This window comes from Lynx rufus, unplaced genomic scaffold (genome assembly GCF_022079265.1).
Source record: "Lynx rufus isolate CCGP_SWC_20201006 ecotype Redwood Valley unplaced genomic scaffold, mLynRuf1.p SCAF_7, whole genome shotgun sequence".
Taxonomy (NCBI): domain Eukaryota; kingdom Metazoa; phylum Chordata; class Mammalia; order Carnivora; family Felidae; genus Lynx; species Lynx rufus.
Genome location: NW_025814889.1, coordinates 141,494,919 through 141,519,181, shown reverse-complemented (window position 1 = coordinate 141,519,181; position 24,263 = coordinate 141,494,919). Strand labels below are relative to the sequence as shown.

The following is a 24,263-nucleotide window of genomic DNA, read 5'->3' as shown; positions in this document are numbered from 1 at the left end:
TAGGCCCCAGGACTTTTCTGTTGATCCACGGTGACAAATTTCAGCTCCGCAACTACAACGTGTTCAGCCTCCAAAATGCTAATCAAAGCCCCAAACTCAAACTCAATTTGGCATCTCAGCTCCTTGCACCCCAAGCCAGGCCCTGTGTCGGCCTGTAGAGCGCCTGGCGAGAGAGGCCCTCTGCCCCCAGAAACTCGCTGCAGCTTCAGGCGCCCTGGGGAGAAGGAAGGTGCCGCGCTGTCAGGCAGAGGAGGCTTTGCTGCCTGTCGGGGAGAGGGGGAGGGGGGGAGGGGGGGATGTGGACGCCAGGGGGCGCACCTGCGTCTCCCACAGGCAGGGCACTCTTCGCTGCCCAGTCTGGGCTGGCACGAGCCCACTGCTGCCCTGGGCTTGCCTTGGGGCAGTCTTCCACGGCCCTCAGCACCTCCGGAGGGTCCAGCTCTCCCCAGCCCATGCCACTTCCCATGCTGTCTTGCCCCCTCTGTTCTCCAGGTGGGTAAAGGGCCTGAGGGCCCATTGCCTGGCACAGGTCCCAAGCCGTTTCCAGGAAAACCTGCCCATGATCACCACGCCTCCTTTCTGTTTACTGTTAAAGTTTAGAAGGAACTCTCCTTTTGTGCTGCAGGAACTTACAAAATGTGCTACTTGGCTCACTTTAACGAGGGACCCCAGAGACCCAAGGCTCCCAAACTCCAGTGTTCCTGCGGGGGAGGGGGCTAAAATGCAGATTCCAAGGCCCATCCCTCTGAAGCGGTCACAGTCTGGCTGAGAAGGGAATCTGCAGGTTAACCAGCAAACTAGCACCACAGGAAGGAGACACGGCCTCTTCTTTCAGACTATGAACTAGAAGGCTCTTTCCCGTCTTCCCACATTAACTCAGATTTAACTCTTCTCGTGTTTGGCCCCACAGAACCTCAGCCATCAGCCTTAGACGGGACTGCCTGGAACGGCTGAGCTACTGGGACAGAGGTGCTGGCAAAGTCCCTTCTGGGATGGGGGAGGGGAGTGTGAGCTCAGTCCGCACGGGGACTGGGGTGGAAGGCCATGAGGAACCACGTGCCACGGGGAGTCTGTGCTTACCAACAAGGGGTTGTAGGCGCCACAGGCACCGAAAGCGTCTTCGTCCCTCATATACACTGGCCGAGACATCAATCTTTCCAGCATAGACACATTCAGCCCGTAGGCCATGGCGAGTCTGGACTTGATAACCGGGCCGAGCTGCATGGGGTCTCCGGCAAGGACAATCTGTGGCACACAGGCGGGCACCCACACTAGTGCAGGGACACAGACTCGCAACCACAGCTGGGAGAGGTTTGGGAAGTGGGTCAGCCACGCGTGCACCAGGCTGGCCTCCGCCTTCTGGTGGCCGGGCTGGCTGAGGCTCCCTGAGGGCAGGCTGGGAGGCGGCCGGCCCCCACCATCACTTGGGCTCCAGAAGACGGGGGACGCAGCACGGCTGCCCGAGCAAGGTGGCAGAAGCTCAGATGGGGGCGGCAGGATGTGAAGAACAAAGTGGCCGGGTGGCCTCTGTCTCTGTCCCCTGGAAGCACACGCTGTGCCCCTTCCCCTTCTGCCTGCGGGCCCTGGCCCACGCCCACCGCCCACGGCCCACGCTGCAGCTGAACCAAGGTCTTCTCCCTGCTCTCTGTGCTGCCCCCACACCAGGCAATCAGGATGGGAGGAGGCAGGTGTCTAGGGGACCAGGAGAAGCTAGGAAGGGCCCTCCTGAGTGACGGACGTGTGCAGAGGAGAGGGCCAAGGGAAGCCTGAGAGGACCCCGGGTCACCATCAGGGGGAGTGCTGGAGGAAGCAACAGGTGTTGAGTAGGAAAGAGCCAAAGCATCAGCCTGGGATAAACGGGGTTAGCAGCAAGGGGCAGGGGGGGAGCAGAGGGGTCAGAACCCTGGGAGGTGAGCCGGGAAACGCCTGGATGTCCCTGTCTGGCTGCACAAAGACTCTTGGAGTCTGTTTCCCAAGCGAATCAATCTAGGCAGAGCAGCCCTTTCTTCCTCGTCCACGCAAGGCCCTAGCGTCACGGAGCCTCGGGGTCCGTGGTGCCTCACCTGAGCCCGTCACCCCTGTGACACCTGTCTCACCCTGTGCTGGGGTGTGCAGAGGGCACGCCAGAGCAGGGGAACGGGATGAGAACCCCACAGCAAGCAGGCCTCACCTGGCCGTTGGCGTCTGAGACCAGCCCCAGAGGAATAAGGCATTCCGGCTCACTGGCCTGTCCTGCTTCGTCCACAAACACGTGTGTGAAATGTCCGACTCTAGAACCAAAGGTGTACTGAATGGTCATTTCTGTCTAAGTGTCTTAGCCAGCGACACCCGGCTCACACGGCAGGGCCACGTCTGCCCCAGGGCCTGGCAGTGGGGCCAGGAAGGTGGGTGTCACCTGGGCAGATTAACTACACGCCACGGGCCTGTCAGGAGACCTGAATGAAGTCCTGTCAGCACCTGGGACTCTACAGGACATAGGTGCGTGTGTAAACAGACGCAGGGGGACAGAGGATGAGGGTGGGAAGGAACAACTGAGGAGAGGCTGGGGAGGGCAGCTCCACGACGGGGCTCACAGCACAGCAGGCCCTCCTCGGTCCCTTGAGGCTCGGATTGACAGCACGCGGGGAGCGGGAAAGCCTGGTTGGAACGCTGCTCCTCTACTCACGGACCGTGTGACCCCGTGCCTCAGTTTCCCCCACGTGACTGCTGCCCTCCCCGACTCACCCTCATGAGCGTGCTCTCGGCCAGGACAATACCCCAACCTTCCAAGCCGATGGGGGCGGGGGGGGGGGAGGGAAGGGGCCAGGGGATAGCGCAGAGCACGTGTGCCCTGGGCCCCAGGCAGCCTGCGGAAAGATCTGCAGCAGGGACACGGTGCCGGGAGCCACAGAGCCACTGGCGACAGGACAAACTTTGGGCCGAGACCAAAGAGCCGCCATCAGAGCCCAGTGGTGTGCGGTGAAGTAGAGCTGGACCCTGACTTTCTCCTTCTGCTGGGAGTCAGGCTGCGGCCCCACAGCAACACCCACAGGTCCCTCCCGACCAAAGGGGGAAATCGCAGGCTTCCGGTTTTCTACCCCATGTCCCAATTCCTGCTGAAGAAACGCAACATTATGTACCTTTCTTAGAATATAAGCAGCACTTAAGTTTTCAATTGCGTTCCTCAGTTATTTAAAGTTACTTAAAAAAAATTTTTTTTTAATCTTTATTTTTGAGAGAGAGACAGAGTGTGAGAAGGGGAAGAGCAGAGAGAGGGAGACCTAGAATCCGAAGCAGGCTCCGGGCTCCGAGCTGTCAGTACAGAGTCCCAGAGCCCAAAGTGGGGCTCGAACTCACGGACCGTGAGATCATGACGTGAGCCGAAATCAAGAGTCGGACGCTTAACCGACCGAGCCACCCAGGCGCCCCTACTGAAAGTTACTTTCATCAGTCGGTACTGTTCCTTTTTTACCTGCAAGCCTCCTGCAGCCCCAGCTGCCACAGGCTCCTTCCTTATCCTTTCCCCCCTTGGGACAGCCTCGGGCCCCTCTCGCCGCTGGGGTCTCGGCACGAGTGTGGCTTCCCCGCGCCCCCGCCCAGCAGGCACCCCCCCGTGTGGCCAGCCTCCCCTCAGACAGAAGCTCTGGGAGGCCAGAGACCCCGGCCGTGCCTAGTGCCTACCTCACTCCTATTTGGTAAAAGAGCCCCGCACTGCTGCACGTTGTGATTATTATCCTGAAGCGCGAGGCCTTCCAGATGTCTTCTCCATCTTTGCAATACGCTTTGATAGCATCAACGATCATCTGGAGGGAGGAGGGGGGGTCAGTTTACTTTCCAGAGAGTTAAGTGTTTCTTTCAATTGTACATAGTCACAGAGCTGAAAACAATTCTAAAAGATGATGTCGTCCTAGTCCCACTTCTTAATTAAAACTAAGTAAATGACTGAAGATTGTTTTCTTAAATCAAAATATTTTATATCTTCATACCAATTTAGTCCATGTTCTACAGACTCTGGAGCCATGAATATAACACAACATCCTGGAGATCCTTCCCCAAAACAAGTGCATACGTTTTCTAGATTCGGTTTCTTTTGTTAAGCAAACCAGGAATTTCTAATTTTCCCAAAGGGACAGCAGAAGTGCTGCTATTTAATAAGCTGCAAATGCTCATCTCGCAGAAGCAGCAGGAGAAAGGACTTCGAGTTGGGTGCGGGTGGGAGGGCCTCCATGGCAGCAGGCGGGGACGGCTCACCTCCTCGAACCTGCAGGTGGCATTCACCCGCACCATGGCGCCCGGCCGCAGCACCTGGCTCTCATGCAGTCGCAGACACACGAGGTCGGCTGCACTGTTGGAGGGCGCACACACCAATATGCGACTGTCCGGCAGAGCGTGGTGCACCTTCAACCAGGACACAGGAGAAACAGAGGTGGTAAATGTCAACCTGCCAAGTACGGACACGGGTCGGGAGGCTGACGCCAACGTGCGCGAGCTCACTACGCGGGTTTGGCCGTGTGGGCTCACGTGTGGGCTCAGACTCACGCAGGGATGATTCTTCCCATCGGGTGCACATGCCAGCAAGACACGAGGGCAGGCGAGGGAGTTCTCTGTCCTCCCAGACCCCAGGCTACCCTCCCAAGGCAGACACAGCGTCAGATTATTCTCGTGTGCACGGCTCGCGGTACGGTGCCAGCTGGACACTCAGCACACACCTGCTAATCTGAATCCCGAATGACACAAAAATACTACACGCGATCTCCACCAATTCAACTTTTAAATAATGGAAATATCAGAAACTTCTGCAGAACAGTGGCTGAGCTACTGTAACGGGAACTTATTTTCTGCAGGAAAATTTCATGATGTGATGAGTCAATGATGATTCTTTTTTTTAAAGTAATCTCTACCCCCACCATGGGGCTCAGACATCCCACAACCTCCAACACCAAGAGTCGTATGCTCCCCTGACCGAGCCAGCTGGGCACCCCAGAGCGACTGACCATTCTAAGAATAGAGTCCTTTCTACACTCCATATACGTATATGTTTATTTATTCATTATTTCCACCTGAACAGTTTCCATCTTTAAGTGCCTGGCATGATAGGCTACACTTTATTTTTTAAATTTTGTTTTATTTATTTGCTTACTTACCTATTTGTTTACATCCAAGTTAGTTAGAATATAGTGCAATAATGATTTCAGGAGCAGACTCCAGAGGCTCATCCCCTACGTATAACACCCAGTGCTCCTCCCAACAAGTTTTCTTCTTGATGCCCCTAGCCCATTTGGCCCATCCCCCCTCCCACAACCCCTCCAGCAACCCCGTTTTTTTCTCTGTATTTAAGAGTCTCTCCCTGTTTGTATATTATATTTGCTTCCCTTCCCTTCTGTTCATCTGTTTTTGTACCTTAAATTTCACATATGCGGGCAACAGAGTCCCTTCTAAACCGATGAAATAAGCTTTGAAAACCCTACATGCTCCCATAAACAATACAGAACAGACTCAGCTACACGCGAAGTAATGGGTTTTTGAGCCCGTCCCCGCTTTCTGACTCTGCAGGAGCTAGCACTTCCCAAGGACGTGAAGGCCCAGTGTAGAGCCGAGTTTACTGGTGGCCGTGTCACCACCTGTGGTTACCTGTAAAACAGCCTCTATGATTGTCACTGTCTTCCCGGTTCCAGGAGGCCCAAACAGAATGTACGGGAGCGGGCGGCAGTCGCCACTGAGAATTCTTCGAACCGCTAACTTCTGGTTTTCATTGAGCACGGGATTGAAAAATTCCTTTTCTCTCGCCTTGGGGATCTGGGCTTCATTTACTGGATTCAGAGTGGAGAAATGGTGTTAGGCACAGCCGGAGCACGGGTCAGTACGGGCCACCATGACAGCCGGGACACTGCCAGTCAGGCGGGGGGGCTCCTCAGAGCCCACTGCTGAGGCGCTCTTTCTAACAGCCTCAACTCGGGCAGGCAGAGTGGGGAAAATCAGCTTAGCCGAGGGCAAAACCACCGGCCACTTAATTCATTTTTCTGCTTTACACGTGCAGCGTCACCTAGCATGTTGGAGACGCACTCTGGAAAAGGTCAACGAAAATAGCCCGTCGTCACATCTCAGGTCGAGGACCTAACCTGAAACCTCACGTCCCCAGTCTTCAGTGGAGACGAGCGTTCTTTGCTCTGGCTTGTGGTCAGACCACACACACCTCCCGACCCGTCTCGCTTCTGCAGGAGTGGGCCGCGCCAGGGGTCGGCCCGTAGGCAGCCCCTCGCAATACGCACCCAGGTTACCTGGCTTTCTGGCAAAGGCTGCCAGCTCCAGTGCGTCCTGGGCACCAGCTTGCCTCTCCTTTGCTGCGTGTTTACTTTGGTCCTTCGTGGATTTCCGATTCTAGAAACAATCATGCAGAAAAACGGCCTTAAAAAAACCCTTGCGTTTGTTTACACAGCTTTGAAGAGTGAACATAAGCACAGCTGACGTTCTACTTTTTTTTTCTTTTTTCATTTCTTTTTTTTTTCTTTTTGCCTGGATCCCCCATTCTGCTTGTTTTATTGATTTAACAGGTCTTTGCATGGGTCACAGGTCACGTAGTTTCAAAACATAATAAAAATACACGGCATCTGATAAAAAAGCTGCCAAAAAGGTGTATGTTTTTTTAAATCCCCTTACAAAAATAAACATAACAGACTAAATCCTGTGATGGCGACTCCAGAACAAAGGGCTACGTGTATCTGACTAAGGTGTATTTTTTTTCTGCATCCTCCCCGCTGCACCTGCTCACCTACCAGGGAGATCCCCCAGCGGCTGAAGGCAAGTCCTGGGGTCCCTTGCTCCCGTGGAACCCCTCAGGCAAAACCCTTTTCTCTACAATGTAAACAAGCCCTCCCAAGGACAGCTCAGGTTAGCACTCACTCTGAGCATCACGCGCCTCTCAGGCACCACCAACGGCTGGCGGTGCTTCTCTACCAGTGGTGTTCCAAATCCTATAGAAGAACCGGTTCTGGGTGAATTGAAACATAAACTGAGTTTGTCCTGGACAGAGGGAACTGGTTTTCAAATTTCCCCCGTTACATACAATGCTGTAACACACAGCTCGGCACATTGATCACAGGATTGCATCACAGGATCACTTTCCTAGGACAAATCCTGCAAGGAAAATTGTTACTAAAAATTTCACTTAGGGGCGCCTGGGTGGCTGAGTCAGTTAAGTGCCTGACTTCAGCTCAGGTCATGATCTCGCAGCACGTGGGTTCAAGCCCCACACCGGGCTCTGTGCTGACAGCTCACAGCCTGGAGCCTGCTTCGGATTCTGTCTCCATCTCTCTCTCTGCCCCTCCCCCACTCATGTTCGCTCACTCACTCTCTCTCAAAATGCAAACACCAAAAAAATTTAAAAAGTAAAAGTTTCACTTAGAAATTATACACACGTTGCCAAATTTTTGTCCAGAAGGACACAGCAATTTACCTTCCCATGCGGTGTATGCCTCTAAAGTGGCATGACAAGTATGGACAAGTTGTGTCACACGTACACACGACACTATCACGATTCGACAAACACTCCTGGGCTCCTAAAACGTCCCCCGCTGTCAACAGAGCGCTTCCAGTTCCTAGAATGCTTTGTACACGGAAGCCTCAATCGTGCACTTTTTGACATCTCTCCAGTGTGACGAACCGTCCAGAGGCCCACCTGTGCCACCCCTCTCACTGCTGAGAACCACTGCGCCAGGAGAACGTCACGCAACTCCTCTACCCACTTGCACGGGAACGGACGCTGGGCTGGTCCCGCGTTGGCCATGACTGACGGCGCCGTTGTCAACGCTTGTGCGTCACCCCTCGCACGTGCGTCGCCGGGGCCAGCGCCACGAGTGAAGCGCTTGGACCGTATGGCAAGTGCAGGCCTAGCTTTCTTCAGGAATTCTCTTCGAAAGCGGCCGTGCCACTCTGCATCCCCACCGGCCTGTGCCGGGCTCCAGCTGTTGCACACACGCACGACCCTTAGTGTGGTCGGTCCCGTTAATTCCATTTTCGCCATTTTAATACGGGTGTAGTAGCAGAGTTCACTGTGTTTTAACCTGTGCTCCCTAGGGACTAACGTTATCTTTTCATGACTTATCATTTGCATACAGACAGTCCCTGACAGTGGTTTGTCTTGTGATGGTGTGAAAGTGGTACACGTTCTGTAAAAACTGTACTTGGAGTTTTGAATTTGGATCTTTTCCTGGGCTAGCGGTATGTGTGGTGCGATCCTCCTGTGTTGCTGGGCGGCGGCCTCAGCCCCCGGTCAGCCCATGATCACGAGGTCAACAACCATCCTGTACCCAGACAGCCATTCTGTTTGTCACTGAGAGTGTAGCACTCAGTACGTTACACGAGGTGTTCGCTTTATCATCAACAGGCTTTGCATTAGTGGATTCCGCCCCACTGTTACGAGCGCGTCTGAGGAAAGCCAGGCTAGGCTGTGATGTTTGGTAGGTTAGGTGTTTGCTCCGTCAACTTATGGCATTTTCAACCTATGCTGAGTTTAACAAGACGTGACCCCACTGTAAGCGGAGTAAGATCTGTATATTCTTTGGTGAAGTATGTGTTCACGTCTTTGGTGCAGTTTTAAGAGCCTCATGCTCTGGCGACAAGCTGGCTGGGCACTTTGTGGTTGTTTTAAGTTGAGCATTTCTTCAATTACTGAGTGTACACACTTCTTTGTTCCCAATACGTCTTTCCTCAGATATGTGATTTGCAAAGATTTTCCATCTTGTCATCTGTCTTTTCATTGTCTTTAACCAGGTCTTTTGAACAGCAAAATTTACTTCATTGGAGTCCAAACTTATCAGTATTTTTTCTTTGTGGATCACATTCTTAGCATCTTATCTAAAAACTCTTTATCTTACCTAAATATATTAAGATTTTCTATCACGTGCTTTTCTAGAAATTTTATGGTTTCAGGCTTTATATTTAGGGCTACGATCTGTTTTGAGTTAATCTTTGTGCAGGCTGTGAGGTATCATACCTCTGTACACAGACACGACTGTCATAGCACCTTTTGTTAAAGGTTATCCTTTCCCTACTTTGACCACCTCTGCACGTCTATTCAGTCAATTGTCCAAATTCCCGGTCTATTTCCAGGCATTCCATTCTGTTCCACGGATACATTTGTCTGTCTTGATGCCAGTGGCACACTGTATTGATTGTTGTAACTTTGCAACAAATCTCCAGATCAGGCAGGGTGAGTTCTCCGGGTTTGTGTTCTTTTCCAAAGTTGTTCTGAAAATTCTAGGCCTTGTGCATTTCCATACAGACTTTGGAGTTGGCTTGTCAGTTTCCACAAAAACGTCTGGTGAGATTTGGACCTGACTGGCACCGAGTCTGGAGGTCGGTTTGGGTTTTCTGATACATGAACAGTTTCTCTCATCAGTGTTGTGGGGACTCCAGGGGTACAGTCTTGCACACCTTCTGTCACATTTACCTCCAACGTTTAAGAACATTTGGATGCTACCTTCTATAGTATTAAAAATTTGATTCTGGGTGTTTAATGCTAGAGTGTGTGTGTGTGTGTGTGTGTGTGTGTGTGTGTGTATACACACACACACACACACACACATATATAATTTATTTTTGTATACTGGCCTTGTATCTTGCAAGTTTGCTACTCACTCACTAATTCCACTAGCTTCTTTTCAGAGTCCATCAGATTTTACACACAATACGGGTGCCTTTTCTTCTTCTTGCTGCAGTGCTGGTCTACGACCTCCTGTAGTGTCGAATGTTAGTGGCAGGAGTGGACGGGTCTTGATCCTCATGGGAAAAGTGCATTTTTGTCTCTCACTGTGTGGGTTTTTTGTAGGTAAAGGAAGTTCCCTTCCACTTCTAGTCTGCTAAGCCTTTTGATCAGGAATGGATGTTGGGTTTTGTCAGATGCCTTTTCTGTATCTATGGAGATGATGGTTTTTCCTTTTTGGGTTGTTAACATGATGAATATCACGGGCTGACTTTGGAATGTTAAACCGGCTTCTCATTCCTGGGATGAACCCTTCTCCTGGTCTCTTCCATATACACACCCATACATACGTAAATGAGTTCTCTCTCTCTGAGTTCTCTAGAGAAACAATCAACAGGACATACATGTATAAGCTAAAAAGAGATTTCTTAGAAGAAACTGGCTCATGTGTTGACAGAGGCTGAGAAGTCCGGGGTGTGCCTCTGGCACGCTGGAGACACAGAACTGATGGTCCGAGTCCAAAGGCAGGACAGGACGATGTTCCCGCTAGAGGCAGTGGAGCAGGGGGTGTCCCGCCGGGCCTGCCTGCTCCATTCAGGCCTCCCAGGAGGGACTACCCCCCCGGCCCCCACCCACCATCAATCCTACCCAGAAACACGACTGAACTAGGTATCAGACACCCTGGGCCCCAGGCCAGCTCACACGTCAAACGTCAAGAGTCCCCCAGGACTCTTCCTCAATCTTCTTCAAAATCTGCAGCCCGCAGTGACGTCACCTATCTCCTCCCGGATTCTGGTGACCTGTGTCTTCACGCTTTTCCCCCATCAGTCTTTGAAGTTTATCAATTTTACTGGTCTTCTCTGAGAACCAGCTTTTGGGTTCACCGATTCCTCTACCGTTCTTCTGTTTTCTATTCCACTGATTCCTGTACCAACGTTTATCATTTTCTCTCTTTTGCTTAGTTTGCATTTTATTTGTTCTTATTTTTCTAGTTTTCTGAGGAGGAAGCGGAGGTCACTGACTTGAAGCCTGGTCACTCAGCACCGTAAATCTGCCTGACGAGGGCTCTGGCGGCCCCTTAGTGTTGGAGGTGCTGTACCGTCACTTTCACGCTGGGAAAAACACTCGCTTATCTACTGATTTCTTCTGGGATCAGTGGGTTGCCTATGAGTGTGTTTTTGGTTTCTTGAGATTTGGGGATTTTCTGGAGATCCCTCTGCTATTGATTTCTAACTTGAGTCCACGCGGTTAGACAACGTATCTTGTATCACTTTCATCCTTTTGCATTTGGTGGCCTTGTTCTATGGCCCCAGATAAGGTCACCAGTAGTGAGTGTTCGGTGTCCACCTCTACACAAAGTGTATGTATTCAGTTCTTTCCAGGTGGGGTGCTCTATAAACATCCCCCTGGGGTGCCTGGGTGGCTCAGTCGGTTGGGCGTCTGACTTCGGCTCAGGTCATGATCTCACGGTTTGTGGTTTTGAGCCCCACACTGGGGGCTCTGTGCTGACGGCTCAGAGCCTGGAGCTTGCTTGGGATTCTGTGTCTCCCTCTCTCTCTGCCCCTCCCCACTCGTGTTCTGTCTCTCCTTCAAAAATAAACATTAAAAAAAATTTTAGGGGCACCTGGGTGGCTCTGTTGGCTGGATGTCCAACTTCGGCTCAGGTCATGATCTCACGGATTGTGGGTTCCAGCCTCACATCGGACTCTGTGCTGACAGCTCAGAGCCTGGAGCCGGCTTCGGATTCTGTGTCTCCCTCTCACTCTGCCCCTCCCCCACTTGTGCTTGGTCTCTCTCTCTCTCTCTCTCTCTCTCAAAAATAAACATTAAAAAAATTAAAAAAAAAAAAACAACCCAAACATCCCTCAGGTCACAGAGGCTGACTATTGTTCTGCTCCCTTGCACTGATCACTTTCAGTCAGTCTGTTCTGTTATTACCAGAGGGAGGGGTGCTGACATCACTGACCAGCACACGGAACTTGTCTGGTTCTCCCTGCAGTTTTGTCAGTTTCTGTTTCGTGTGCCCTGAGTCTGTTATTAGGTGCAGAAGTGCCTAGGATTGTTAGGCACTCCTGAGATACTGTGACACCACCTTGATCCTCCCTATGCTCCGAAACCTACTCTGACATTCACACAGCCACCCCGCCACCCCATCCTGTGACTGTTACTGTCTTTCTTGTTGATACCTCTTCCCATCTTTTACTTTTAACTTATTTGTGTCTTTATATTTAAAATGTGTTTCTTAGTGGGGCGCCTGGGTGGCTCAGTCAGTTGAGCGTCCTACTTCAGCTCAGGTCACCATCACACGGTTTGTGGGTTCGAGCCCCGCGTCGGGCTCTGTGCTGACAGCTCAGAGCCTGGAGCCTGCTTCGGATTCTGTGTCTTCCTCTCTCTCTGCCCCTCCCCTGCTCACACTGTCTGTCTGTCTCAAAAATAAATTAAAAAAACTTTAAAATGTGTTTCTTATAGGCAGCATATAGTTGGGTCTTTCCTTTTTATCCAAGCCGGCAATCTCTGCTTCTTAACTGCCGTGTTTGGACCGCGAACACATGATGTGATTACTGATGCCGTTACATGTAACTCTCTCACTTTGCCATTTGTTTTCTCTGTGTCTCAACTGTTCTAGACACACAATTGTAGCCAGAGATGTCAACGCCCACTCTAAGTAAATCACTGCACAGGTGGGTGGGAATTAAGTCAGGTCATGGTACAACTGTCCATGTGTCCGTCTTTTTCTGGCTACTTTTGAATTGTTTTTATAATTCCATTTTATCTCCTTTGTGGGTCTAGCTCTTTATATTTGTTATTTCAGTAGTTGCTCTAGGATTTAGAGTATATATCTTTAACTGATCACAATTTACTTCAAGCAAATTACACCAATATGGTATAAGAGAAGTGATACTCTCTTCTCCCATCCCTTGTTTAGATCTACGTATGTTACAAACTACGTAATACGTTGCTACTATTTCAAGAACTTAAAAAACCAATTATCTTTTTAAAAATTATTTAAGTATCACTTAAAAATGTTACCACAGTAAGAACATTTCACTTCAGATCTTCCCTCTTAAAAATGTTCCTATGTACAGGGGCGCCTGGGTGGCGCAGTCGGTTAAGCGTCCGACTTCAGCCAGGTCACGATCTCACGGTCCGTGAGTTCGAGCCCCACGTCAGGCTCTGGGCTGATGGCTCGGAGCCTGGAGCCTGTTTCCGATTCTGTGTCTCCCTCTCTCTCTGCCCCTCCCCCGTTCATGCTCTGTCTCTCTCTGTCCCAAAAATAAATAAACGTTGAAAAAAAAAATTAAAAAAAAAAATGTTCCTATGTACAGTATAGCATGTAATGCAGGTCAGAGCTGTAGAGCAGACCCCCAGAGCTTGCCCCCCTGTAGGACTGAGACTTCGTGCCCACTTGTCAGCAGCTCTCCATTCCCTTCCCCCAGCCCCTGGAGCAGGCTCCAGGCTCCGAGCTGTCAGCACAGAGACTGACACGGGGCTCGAACTCACGAACCATGAGATCATGACCTGAGCCGAAGTCGGACGCTTAACCAACCGAGCCACCAGGCTCCCCGTGGGTCTTATCATTTTAGAGATCTCACATGTTGGGGCGCCTGGGTGGCTCAGTCGGTTACGCATCCGGCTTCGGCTCAGGTCATGATCTCACAGTCCGTGAGTTCGAGCCCTGTGTCAGGCTCTGTGCTGACAGTGCAAAGCCTGGAGCCTGCTTCGGATTCTGTGTCTCCCTCTCTCTCTGCCCCTCCCCTGCTCATGCTCTGACTCTCTCTGTCTCAAAAATAAATAAAAACAATTAAAAAAAAATTAAAAAAAGAGATCTCATATGAGATGGATCCTGTAGGACGTGGCTTATCTCTCTGAGTATAACGTCCTCCAGGTCCACCCACATCATCACATTTTATAGGATTTCCTTCTGTTTAAAAAGTCAGTTACTGAGCGCCCGGGTGGCTCAGCCGGTTGAGCATCTGACTCTTGGTTCCAGCTCAGGTCACGATCTCACAGTTGTGACTGAGCCCCGCATCAGGCTCTGTGCCAAGTACGGAGCCTGCTTGAGACTCTCTCACTTTCCCTCTGCCCCTCTTTGCCGTGTGTGCGCTCGCTTTTAAATGAATTAAAAAGTAAGTTAAAAACTCAGTTATCTTTTAAAGAGGATTTTTTTCTGCAACGAAACATTCTTTACATGTCCACACCCACTTATCGTTTCTGGTCCTTTTTGCTCCTCCAGGGAGGCCATCGTGCCCCTCTAGGGCGGTTTCCGTGTGCTGTAAGGGCTCTCGCGGCTGGTGGTACAGGTCAGCGGTAACTCCTGCCCCGTCTTTCAGCTCAGGCACGTCTGGATAATCATCCTGTTCACTTCTGCAGTGTAGGTTGGGCACAGAGTTCCAGGCGGACAGTGTTTCCTGCCAGCACCTTCCAGAGCCACCCCACTGCTATCAATAGGGAATCTGCTGCCGTTCCTTGTTCTGCTCCCCTGCTTATAATGAGACTTTGTTTCTAAGGTTTATAAGTTCTTTCTAAGCAACTTCCAGGCATTTGATTGTCATGTGTCTTGGTGCAGTTTTCTCCAGATTTCTTGTACTTCAGGTCTGTTAAATTTCCTGGATATGTATGTAGGTTTATAGTTTTCATCGAATCAGGAAAGTTTCCACTGTTTTTTCTAGTATTTCTTACACTCCCCTCTCTGGGACTCTAATTGTGTGGATGCAAGGCCGTGGGTACTTGTCCCACAGCTCACTGATGTTTTTTTGGATTTTTTTTTTTTTTAAGATTCTTCTTTATTGTTTCGCTTTGCTGAGTTTCTATCCGTGTTCAAATTCACTAATATTTCTGACTGTAGTCTCTAGTCTGTTAGTTGTCTGATATACTTTTCATCTTAAGACCTTGAGTTTTTGTCTCTAGAAATTTATCTTTTATTGTTTATATCTCCACTGAATGTGGAGCATATGGAGTATAATTATAATAACTGTTTTAATGTCCACGTCTGCTAATTCCTACCACTGTTATTACTTTTTTGACTATTACAGAAGTTTATTTAACAAGAAAGTTCAATATGAAAATGCACAACCTGATTTTTATATAGTAGGAAAACGTTTATATAGTAGGAGCTATGGAGAGGGGACACGTGGAAGCCACTGGTTTCTTCCATAACACGCCCGTTGTTAACAATGCTCATTCCAAGGCTTCTAACAGGATGACACAATTTCCTGGAATTACCACCATTCCAATGTCGTTCTGCCGCCCACTAGTTGCCATCTCCACACGTCCATCTTTCCCAAGATTCATGAAGGGACTGAACCCCCGCAATATTCCCTGGACATGTCTGCCACCATTTAATCTCAATGATAATTTCTCGTCCATAAATTTTTCAACTTAGGAGGGTGAGCTTTGTTAATGGTGTCTACTCGGCAAGCTCAAAGACGCCCCCAGGTGGAATTCATGGCATCCTTCACGCTCCTGCATTATTAGGCCTGGCATACCACTATTATTTTCTTTAGTTGATTTCAACTGATGGAATTTTTTTTTTAATTTTTTTTTGGTATGGAAACCAATTTGACAATAAATTTCATATTAAAATAAAGTAGCAATGTTAAGTCCTTAAAAAATAATTTTTTTTTTTTTTTTAAAGAGCACAAGCTGGGAAAGGGCAGAGAGACGGTGGGGACAGAGAATCTGAAGCAGGCTCTGCGTGTTATCAGGGCAACCCAATGTGGAGCTTAGAACCTACAAATCGTGAGATCATGACCTGAGCTGAAGTTGGACGCTCAACCAAACGAGGCACCCAGGCGCCCCTGAAATTCCTTATTATGGACAGTGTTTTTCAGTTTCTTTCTGGATTAGATACCAGCTGTTGTGAATTTTACACCTCGTGTGTGTGTACTCCCGCAACTATCCTTGACCTTGGCTGTGGGATGTGGCTGCACTGCTTGCGGAGCCACTCTCCGCTGGGCCCGTGGATGGGTGGGGCTGGCAGGCAGTGTCGGGCTAGACTCTCCCACCCACAGGCAACACCCTCTGAGGACTCTACTTGTCGCCCTGTGAATTCTCTGGCTTTGGGAACCGGTCGTTCCGGCCCTGGGGGAAGGGTGGGGGTGGGTTCAGGCTTCCTCTCTGCTTTCCAGGGCTTCTTTCCCAGGCATGCGTTCATGACACCACTGGCGGGGGGGGGGGGGGGGGGGTCTCTGCAGACCCTTCTTGTCCTGTGCTCTCCCCCAGTCCTCTGCCCTGTGAGTGCCATCCACCTTGTCCTTACGCTGCCAGCAGGTGTGTCTCCTCAGTTCTGTAGACCACTGGCCTCCCTTTCTGCTCCCTGGCCCGGGAGCTCTGAAGATCGTAAGCTGGGGCAATCATAGGGTCACCTCATTTGCTTCCTCTGTCAGAAATCACTGTCCTGGGACATGCGATACACAAGTATCTGAAACTGTTGTGTTGTGTGCTTTGTCTGAGTTTTGATTAGTTAAGGCAGGAAGGCAGATTCAGTCTCTGTAACTGCATCTTGGTTGATGTGTGGAATGACCTCAAGTTCATTTGCGACCTAGCTTATCCATAAGAAGATCATGTTCTGCATTTAAACATATTGAGGTTCAGCTGATGAGGAATGTGACCCACACAAACAGCACCACCTCCCCCACCTGGCACCGAGTCCCCATCAGGGTGACAGACCCTCCCTGGGAATCAGGCCACAGGGTGGACAGGCGAGCGGGGTGCTGCAGGTGACGCTGTGTCTGTTCCACTGAAGATCCTTTGCTACTTTTTTTTTTTTTTTTTAAATGTTTTTTCAACGTTTATTTATTTTTGGGACAGAGAGACACAGAGCATGAACGGGGGAGGGGCAGAGAGAGAGGGAGACACAGAATCGGAAACAGGCTCCAGGCTCCGAGCCATCAGCCCAGAGCCTGACGCGGGGCTCGAACTCACGGACCGCGAGATCGTGACCTGGCTGAAGTCGGATGCTTAACCGACTGCGCCACCCAGGCGCCCCAATCCTTTGCTACTTTTAGATCAGGTAAGAAAGAAAGGTGATTTTAATGGAAACTTTTTAATGTTTCCTTCATAGGATTTTCTGTGAATATGTAGGTAAGTATTCTAAAACTATCAGTTTTGCATTTTTGGAGAGGGGCTACAAAATGGTGAAAGAGTTTCTAAATATTAGAATTAAAATTTTGTATTTTTTATATATTTAAAGCATGTTCAAAAAAGCAAATTCGAACAGCACAGTACTCTAGGTTACAACCCCCACCACAGACATGGAGAGTTTTTCTCATTACTGGAAACACAATGATAAATAAAACCATTTCTGTTTTACTCATATAAACATTTGGACAGCCTAGACGATAGCTGGCACAAAACAGGCACTATGTAACTATTTATGGAACCGGCTTCCATAAGTGAAAAATAAACTATCTTTATAATCTTCATAAAGATTACAAATGTTGGGGTGCCTGGGTGGCCCAGTCCATTAAATGTCTGACTCCTGATCTTGGCTCAGGTCATGAGCTCAGGCTTTGTGAGTTTGAGCCCCACGTCGGGATTCTCTCTATCTCTGCCCCCCCCACCCCTCCCCTGCACGCATGTGCATAATGTCCCTCTTGCTCTCATAATAAATAAACTTAAAAACCCACAAAAAAACAAAGATTACAAATGTTAATCATTTGGTGGACGCATGCTCTTCCAGACATTTTCTATGCATATATAATCATATAAATGTGCCTGTGCCTGAGTGTACAAGAAAAGCATATACTTTTAAACTTAAATGATAAGCTCATATAAACAGATCTGCACCTTGGTTTTCTCCACTTACTGTACTGTGTAACTGTATATAAACTTCACGCTAAATCTGTTGTATGAATACCTTAGCTTTTACTTATTTATCGCGAGACGGAACAAATGCGCGCACATGCATGTAAGTGGGGGAGCGGCAGAGAGAGGGAGACAGAGAATCCCAAGTAGGCTCCGTGCTGTCATCACAGAGCCCAACACGGGGCTCGATCCCACAAACCACAAGTTCATGACCTGAGTCAAAATCAAGAGTCAGACCAACTGAGCCACCCCAGCCGCCCCCGAATATCCTAGTTTTATTTGAGCTGTGATCTTGGGCTATATTTGAACGACACCCCTCTAAAATTCCAGGCCATTGAGAACTAACGTACCATCTACGAAATATTTCAAAGTCATCGAAGCAATACCTTGCTGGTGGGCTGGCCATCACGTTTGGTGTCTTGTACGTCGTTCCAGTTTACCGTCACTTGGGGAGACTGTAAAATGATTTCTTCTGGAAACAACACTTTTAAAACAAGATAAGAAGGTAGGTGTTACCGAAAGCTTGAAAACGATGAATGAACGGCAGCAACCTAGGCTTTTCCCATCTGGGTCCCGTACTTGGTTTCTCGGCTACAGCCGAACAGCAGTTCTGGGTACTGCTCACAACGGAGCCATGTGCCCATTTGGAGGCACAAAAGTTAATTATGTTACGAAGGGACAAGCACAGGGCAACGGCTTCAGTTTCAGTAATTTCCACACAGATTAAATAGTAAAGAGACACTGAAACTTGCCAGTGGCAAAGAAAAACGTTGGATATCACATAATTTTACTTGTAATATACGACCGAAGAGACTGTGTTTTACACAAAATTTTACATGGAACTTGTAAAAATACTCTGGGAAGAAGTGAACTATCATTCCACAAAAATAATACCTTTAACACCTAAGTGGATGACGTGTTCAAGCGCAAAGTGACACCGTCTGCTTGTGGTCCTGCCAGAGAGAGAATATCAAATAATTCACCTCCAGTTTAGAAATACTAGCCTAGTACTGGTCGTGGAAATCTAACCTGTATGAATACTTATAGAGGGGCCATCTTAGAGTCAGAGCCCCCGAGGTTCTCAGAGGCCCCGCCAGGGAGTCTGGAGCGCAGGGGCTCATTTTTCAGTGGGTGGCTGTCTATACACAACATGACAACATTAGGAGGTTTACAGAAGAACTTTAAACAGAGACATCCCATGTATGGGGACAGCAGGGACTCCTTCCTTTCTGGGAGTATGTCTCTTTTAAATATATAAAGAGAACAAGTAGGGGGAAAAAACAGAAAAACAGCCTAAAATATTAATACCACTACCTCAACAACAAAGTAATTTTTATTGTAAAGATTTAAACCTCTGAAATTCACAACTCAAAGTTAAAACATAAACTGAGGCTTATTAACAATTTTAAGACTCTAAGTAAAAACTGATCCGATCCAGGCAGCATCCCAGGCAGCGGACAGAGGGGCTCCGAGGAGCTGTCCGACGCGAAGGACTCCCGCAGCCAGAAGGCAGCGGGCACGGCACGAGGGAGTTATCCCGGGAAAAACAGGGGGCCGGCTCTCCCCAGCTCGCTTTCCGCGGGGGCGGGCAGGGGTCCGGCAGGCGGAGCCTCACCAGTCCTGACCAGTCCTGACCAGGCGGTTCCCGACCGACCGGCCTAAGATTCCGTTTCGGGGGGAGCCAAACCTTATGTTGGTGACGCGGCACTCGGCATAAGCCACTCCGTTGTGGGCCTGTCTTGTTTCTTAACACAACAAACAGAATTAAAAACATAAAATAAAACCTCATCTTCAATGAAATGGGATGACCAAAGCTCCAGGGCACAGTTGAAGATGGACGTCTGTTCCAGAAAGAACATCTGGCCTTCAAAGAAGCAAAGGTACAAGAGCTGCTCCACACCAGCTCAGAAATCGGGCCGCATACAGGTTTCTGGAAAATTCAGACTTGTGAGCCCAAGGACCAGGTGATTGTTTCTCACCTGAATCATGAGGTGTAGAGCAGACACTTCACGGTCGCCCTCCGGTGAGTCGTGGGTAGGGGGTGGGTGGGCGGGTGGGGGTGTGAAGCTGGCAAAACCGAATGCACAAGCACAGCCCTCAGAGGCCCTTCCTCTGGGGCCCCGGGCACGAGGCTCCTGGCAGCCCCGCTCTGTCCCCGCAAGGACTCTTCACACACAGTTACCTGGGCTCCAAGACACTCAAGCGGATCAATTCAAGGGGAAGAAACGGAGGAACGGCCAGGCCTTCCCGGGGGAGGCTTTCCAAGCTCCGTGCCTGGCGAGCCGGGGCCATTCTGCCTCTGCCCGAGAAGCAGGAGGGGAGCTTCCGACACCTTTCAAAGGGCACAGAAGACCGGGACATGTCACAAAGGTAGCGCCAGGCAAACTAGACAAGCTGCTCACCCTGCAGGATCACAGCCTTCCTTCTAAAGAGCACGCCAAACGGGAATAAACGGTTTCTCAACAGATCCCAGAAGCACACTACAGGAGGAATTCACCAAAATAAAAGTAACATGTTTCTCATCCTACACATACAAGAAAGGTCTGATCCGAAGTTATCCAGTGGAAATACTTCATGTCATGAGCACGCCGAAGGTAAGCAATAATGATCTCGAGAAATGCCAAAAAGGCAATGAGCATAACAGCTTAAAGTGGAGACCGATGAATCATCTCCCAACCTGACTGATCTGAAAAACAGCAAGATACTAAGCGGTAAAATCCTAGAGGTATTTATTTGCACTAAAACGTGAAACAAGTTAGAGGCGGAAAACCATGAGGAAAACGCTAGACAAGAATTCCAAAGGAGGACAAAGAACAAAAGGAAAAAACACAGAAAGCTTCGCGAAGTGCAACCTACGGTTGAAAAAGAGACTCCACGCTGCCAAGATGCCAATTCTCCCTACATCCACATCACTGTGCAGACACGGAAGACGATTTCCTGCCTCACTATTCCCAACAGCAAACACCTGGGAACGGAACTGGACCCCGGCTGGGTGACTTGTGCTCCGACCTTCCACAGGACAGCACTCAGCACTCACCCAGCACCAAACTCCAAAATCACAAAGGAAGAAAGGTCTCAAGTCAATGACCTCAACTTCCACCACCAGAAACTAGAAAAAGGAGAGCAGATGGAACCCCAAATAAATAAATAAAGACCAAAGCAGAAGTCAATGAAATAACAAGTAGAAAGAGCCTGCAAAATATGAATGAAATCAAAAGTTGATTCCCTCTTCCCTCATAAGGCTGAACTGAGAAGCCTGTAGCCAGACCAAAGAAGGTAGGTATTCCCACTGTCAGGCACGAGAGAGGGGGACACCATCAGTACAGATTCAGAAAGTACTACTACTAAGGAAATACTAGGATATTTCATGCAAATGCATTACTTGGATGAAATGCACAAATTCTTTTTTTATAAGACACATACTGCCAAAGCTCACTCAACACACGATCGGTAACCTAAATAGTTACTGATTTATTAAAGAAATCAAATTTGTAGTCAGGAAGTTTCCTGCAAAGAAAGCTCCAAACCGAGAAGGCTTTACTGGCAAATTGCACTGAACGTTTAAGGAAGAATACCAATTCTACATACTCTACACAAACTAGGCCCCAGAACGGAGGAGAAAGTGATGATTTTTAACTTATTGTGAGGCCAACATTATCCTAATACCAAAATCAGAAAAAAGATAATTTCAAGAAACCACAGACCAACACACCACATAAGCACAGAAGCAAAAATTAATAAAATTCTGGCACATCATATCAAACGTATTAAAGGAAATTACAAAAAAAAAAAAAAAAAGGGGGCGCCTGGGTGGCGCAGTCGGTTAAGCGTCCGACTTCAGCCAGGTCACGATCTCGCGGTCCGTGAGTTCGAGCCCCGCGTCAGGCTCTGGGCTGATGGCTCGGAGCCTGGAGCCTGTTTCTGATTCTGTGTCTCCCTCTCTCTCTGCCCCTCCCCCGTTCATGCTCTGTCTCTCTCTGTCCCAAAAATAAATAAACGTTGAAAAAAAAAATTTAATAAAGGAAATTACATTAGGGCCAAGTGAGGCTTATTCCAAAAATGCAAAGTTGATTTTACATTAGAAAACCACTCAGTATAATGATCTTAATAGACAAAAAAAAAAAAAAAAGGAAAACCACATGACCACCTGGATACAGAGAGAGCATCTGACAAAACCCCATACCCAGTCATGACTGAATGCTCGCAGAAAACTTGAGGCCATCTCCTCAACCTGATGGAGGGCTGAATACAAAGGGCTTACATCCAGCTCACGTGGTGCCTGACGTTCAAGACTGAATGAATGCTACAACCTCAGGTCGGGAACAAGGCCACTTCCGTGAAATGCTATTCTAGCCAGTGCAGTCAGGCAAGGAAAAACAATGCATTCAGATAGGAGAGGAAGCAGTAAAGCTCTTTACTTGAACAAAAAGATGGTCTATGTAGAAAATCCCACACAATCTGTAAAAGCTACTAGCACCATCAGATGCATTTAACAAGCTCTCGGGATACTAAATTAACATACAAAATATAAACTGCATTCGTGAATAGTAGCTAGAAGCAATTTGAGGTTAAAATTACTTACTGTTTGCCACAGCATTACATTTTTTTGAGGGCTGGAAAAATCTGACAGAAGGTAAGCAGAACACTCCCAGTGAGCAGTGCAGACACCGGTCAGAGACATGAAACATAGCCTGACTAGGTGGAGAGAGGGACCGTTTTCAAGGGCTGGAAGTCTCGATATGAAGGTGTCAATTCCCCGTGAACGGACCTAAAAACTCAACGTAATCCCAATCAGAATCTCAACAGGTGTTGTGCAGACCCCGGCAAGCTGAATCTAAAAGGCACACAGGAGCACCAAAGACCCCAAAGAGCCCCCACAGCCTGGCAGACAGGAGGAGGAGGACCAAGAGGAGGGCTTCTGCTGCCTGGGCCCAAGACTCGGCAGCACGAGAACACGTATGAACGGAAACGAGCACGTGGAGAGCTGCTCAGCTTTACTCAGGCCGGAAACGTGCACCCAGGCCGCAGACAGACAGCACCTCCCAACTAACAGAAGGACCGAAATGAACAGACTCACCGGCCCCAGGCTTGTGAGCGGGTGGGGCGACGGGACCCTCACACGAGCGGCTGGAAATGCGAATGGTGTAGCTGCTTCAGAAAACTGTTTGGCACTTCTTTAAGAAGCTGAGTGCCCCCGCACCACAGGACCCAGCCAGGACACTGCCCCACCCAAGAGAAAGGGACCTGTGTCCATCCAAACACCTGTACGCAGACGTTCACAGCAGCTCTCTTTGGAATGACCGACGTATGGAAAAACCCAATGTCCACCCGCAGGTGACTGGACAGGTGAGCTGTGGCAGATTCCTCTAACGACACACACTACTCAGGCCTCAAAAGGAGCCAAATCAGAATCACTGTTATACACCTGACAACCACCATTTTCAAAAAGGCAACAAAGTCATGTAACAGTACGGTCAAATCTCAAAATAATTCTGCTAAGGGAAAGAAAGATGCCAGGCAAAAAACAGTAGGTCCTGAACGTTTCCATTTATGTAAAACTGTACAAAGTGCAAACAAACTAGCGACAGAAAGTGCTGCCCGTGGCCCGGGAACGGTGGGCGGAGAAGGAACGAGGAAGGGGCACAGGAAGTGTCTGCGGTGGTGGATGTGCTCTTTCACGGGACGTACACACGTCCAAATTCTCAAACCGTACGCTTCATCAGGCACAGGTGACCACACGTACGTCGTATCTCCGTAGGCCCACTTCTTTTCAAACAGGAAACTTCCTATGGGAAGTAAGCACTCACAGAGACGTGTGGCCCACCTGCCCTGTTCAGAGGCCCCGCCCTCAGCTCTGTTCAACCCGCGGAGCGGCGGTGCTGCCCATCTTCCCGTCTTTCTTAACAAGTGGGGAACATACATTTTTTTGGAAGTGAGAATTCTGGTTTTCCGTAACTTAACACGAGCAAGCAACCTAAACCCTAACCGGGACGGGCAGAGGCTCCAGAGGCAGACAGCTCCAGGCTGTCAGAGGTGGCAGCCGGGCTCGTGCTGAGGTGCCCGCCGCTCCCACCCGGTCTCTTATTTCTTCCACCCTCCGCCTGGCCGCCCACCAGCCTGCTCAAGACCTGGGCCCGTGTCTGTCCGTGCGTCTGTCCGTCCGTTCGAGATCGCTGCCTTCCAGCAGCCCCTTGCTGCCGGTACCAGGCCCACAGACCCTCTGGCTGTTCGTGGACACCTTCTCTCTGGCTCAGCCCCACGGCCTGTCGCACCTGCCCTCTGTTCCGCGCCCTTCCGCAGGCCAACTCGTGCACCACCTTCTGCCCGTGCTAGCTCTCTTCTCCCTCCCCGCCTCCTCCTCCCTTTCAGTGGGCCCACCGCACGGTCTAGGGGGACACTCGGTCAGAAACATCCACGGACAAATCGGCTCTTTCGTCCTGCCAAGGACCCCTGTCCCACCTGGCCAGGTCCACCTCTTCCCACACATGCTTCCTCACCCCTGTAACCCCTGCCATTGCAGGGGCTCTACTGAGCTGGTTTCTCTCATTTCAAGAACCGTCCCCTCCCTGGACCTCACCTAGCTCCCACTCCACCTGCTGTGTTTCCACGGCCAGTTAACGGCCTCTCCCTGCTGACCCTCAGCCCATTCACGCCCAACACACTTCGAGCTGGTGGCAGTCCCAACACTCAAATGTTCCTTAAATAAAACTAATATAAAAAAAAATCTCTGATCTATCTTAAAATTAGCACCTTCTCATACTTAAAAGATGCAATGAAA

At 49.5% G+C, this 24,263-nt stretch overlaps 2 protein-coding genes across 3 annotated transcripts in view; both read right to left on the bottom strand.

Moving 5' to 3' along the window:
* Positions 1 to 24,263, bottom strand: part of MOV10L1 (Mov10 like RISC complex RNA helicase 1) — a 73,867-nt gene that overhangs the window by 9,035 nt on the left and 40,569 nt on the right. For both annotated transcript variants that reach the window (XM_047066179.1, XM_047066180.1), the window contains exons 14-22: positions 18,380 to 18,438; positions 17,872 to 17,969; positions 9,458 to 9,460; positions 6,249 to 6,357; positions 5,611 to 5,789; positions 4,231 to 4,377; positions 3,661 to 3,782; positions 2,171 to 2,270; positions 1,081 to 1,245 (exon numbers count right to left, since the gene is read on the bottom strand). In XM_047066179.1, the coding sequence (XP_046922135.1) occupies positions 1,081 to 1,245; positions 2,171 to 2,270; positions 3,661 to 3,782; positions 4,231 to 4,377; positions 5,611 to 5,789; positions 6,249 to 6,357; positions 9,458 to 9,460; positions 17,872 to 17,969; positions 18,380 to 18,438 (982 nt within the window). The remainder of the gene's footprint in view (positions 1 to 1,080; positions 1,246 to 2,170; positions 2,271 to 3,660; positions 3,783 to 4,230; positions 4,378 to 5,610; positions 5,790 to 6,248; positions 6,358 to 9,457; positions 9,461 to 17,871; positions 17,970 to 18,379; positions 18,439 to 24,263) is intronic.
* On the bottom strand, positions 14,846 to 15,075 carry LOC124501739 (small nuclear ribonucleoprotein G-like). The gene has a single exon (XM_047066181.1). It carries the CDS (start codon positions 15,044 to 15,046, stop codon positions 14,858 to 14,860), a length of 189 nt encoding a protein of 62 aa, XP_046922137.1. The 5' UTR covers positions 15,047 to 15,075; the 3' UTR covers positions 14,846 to 14,857.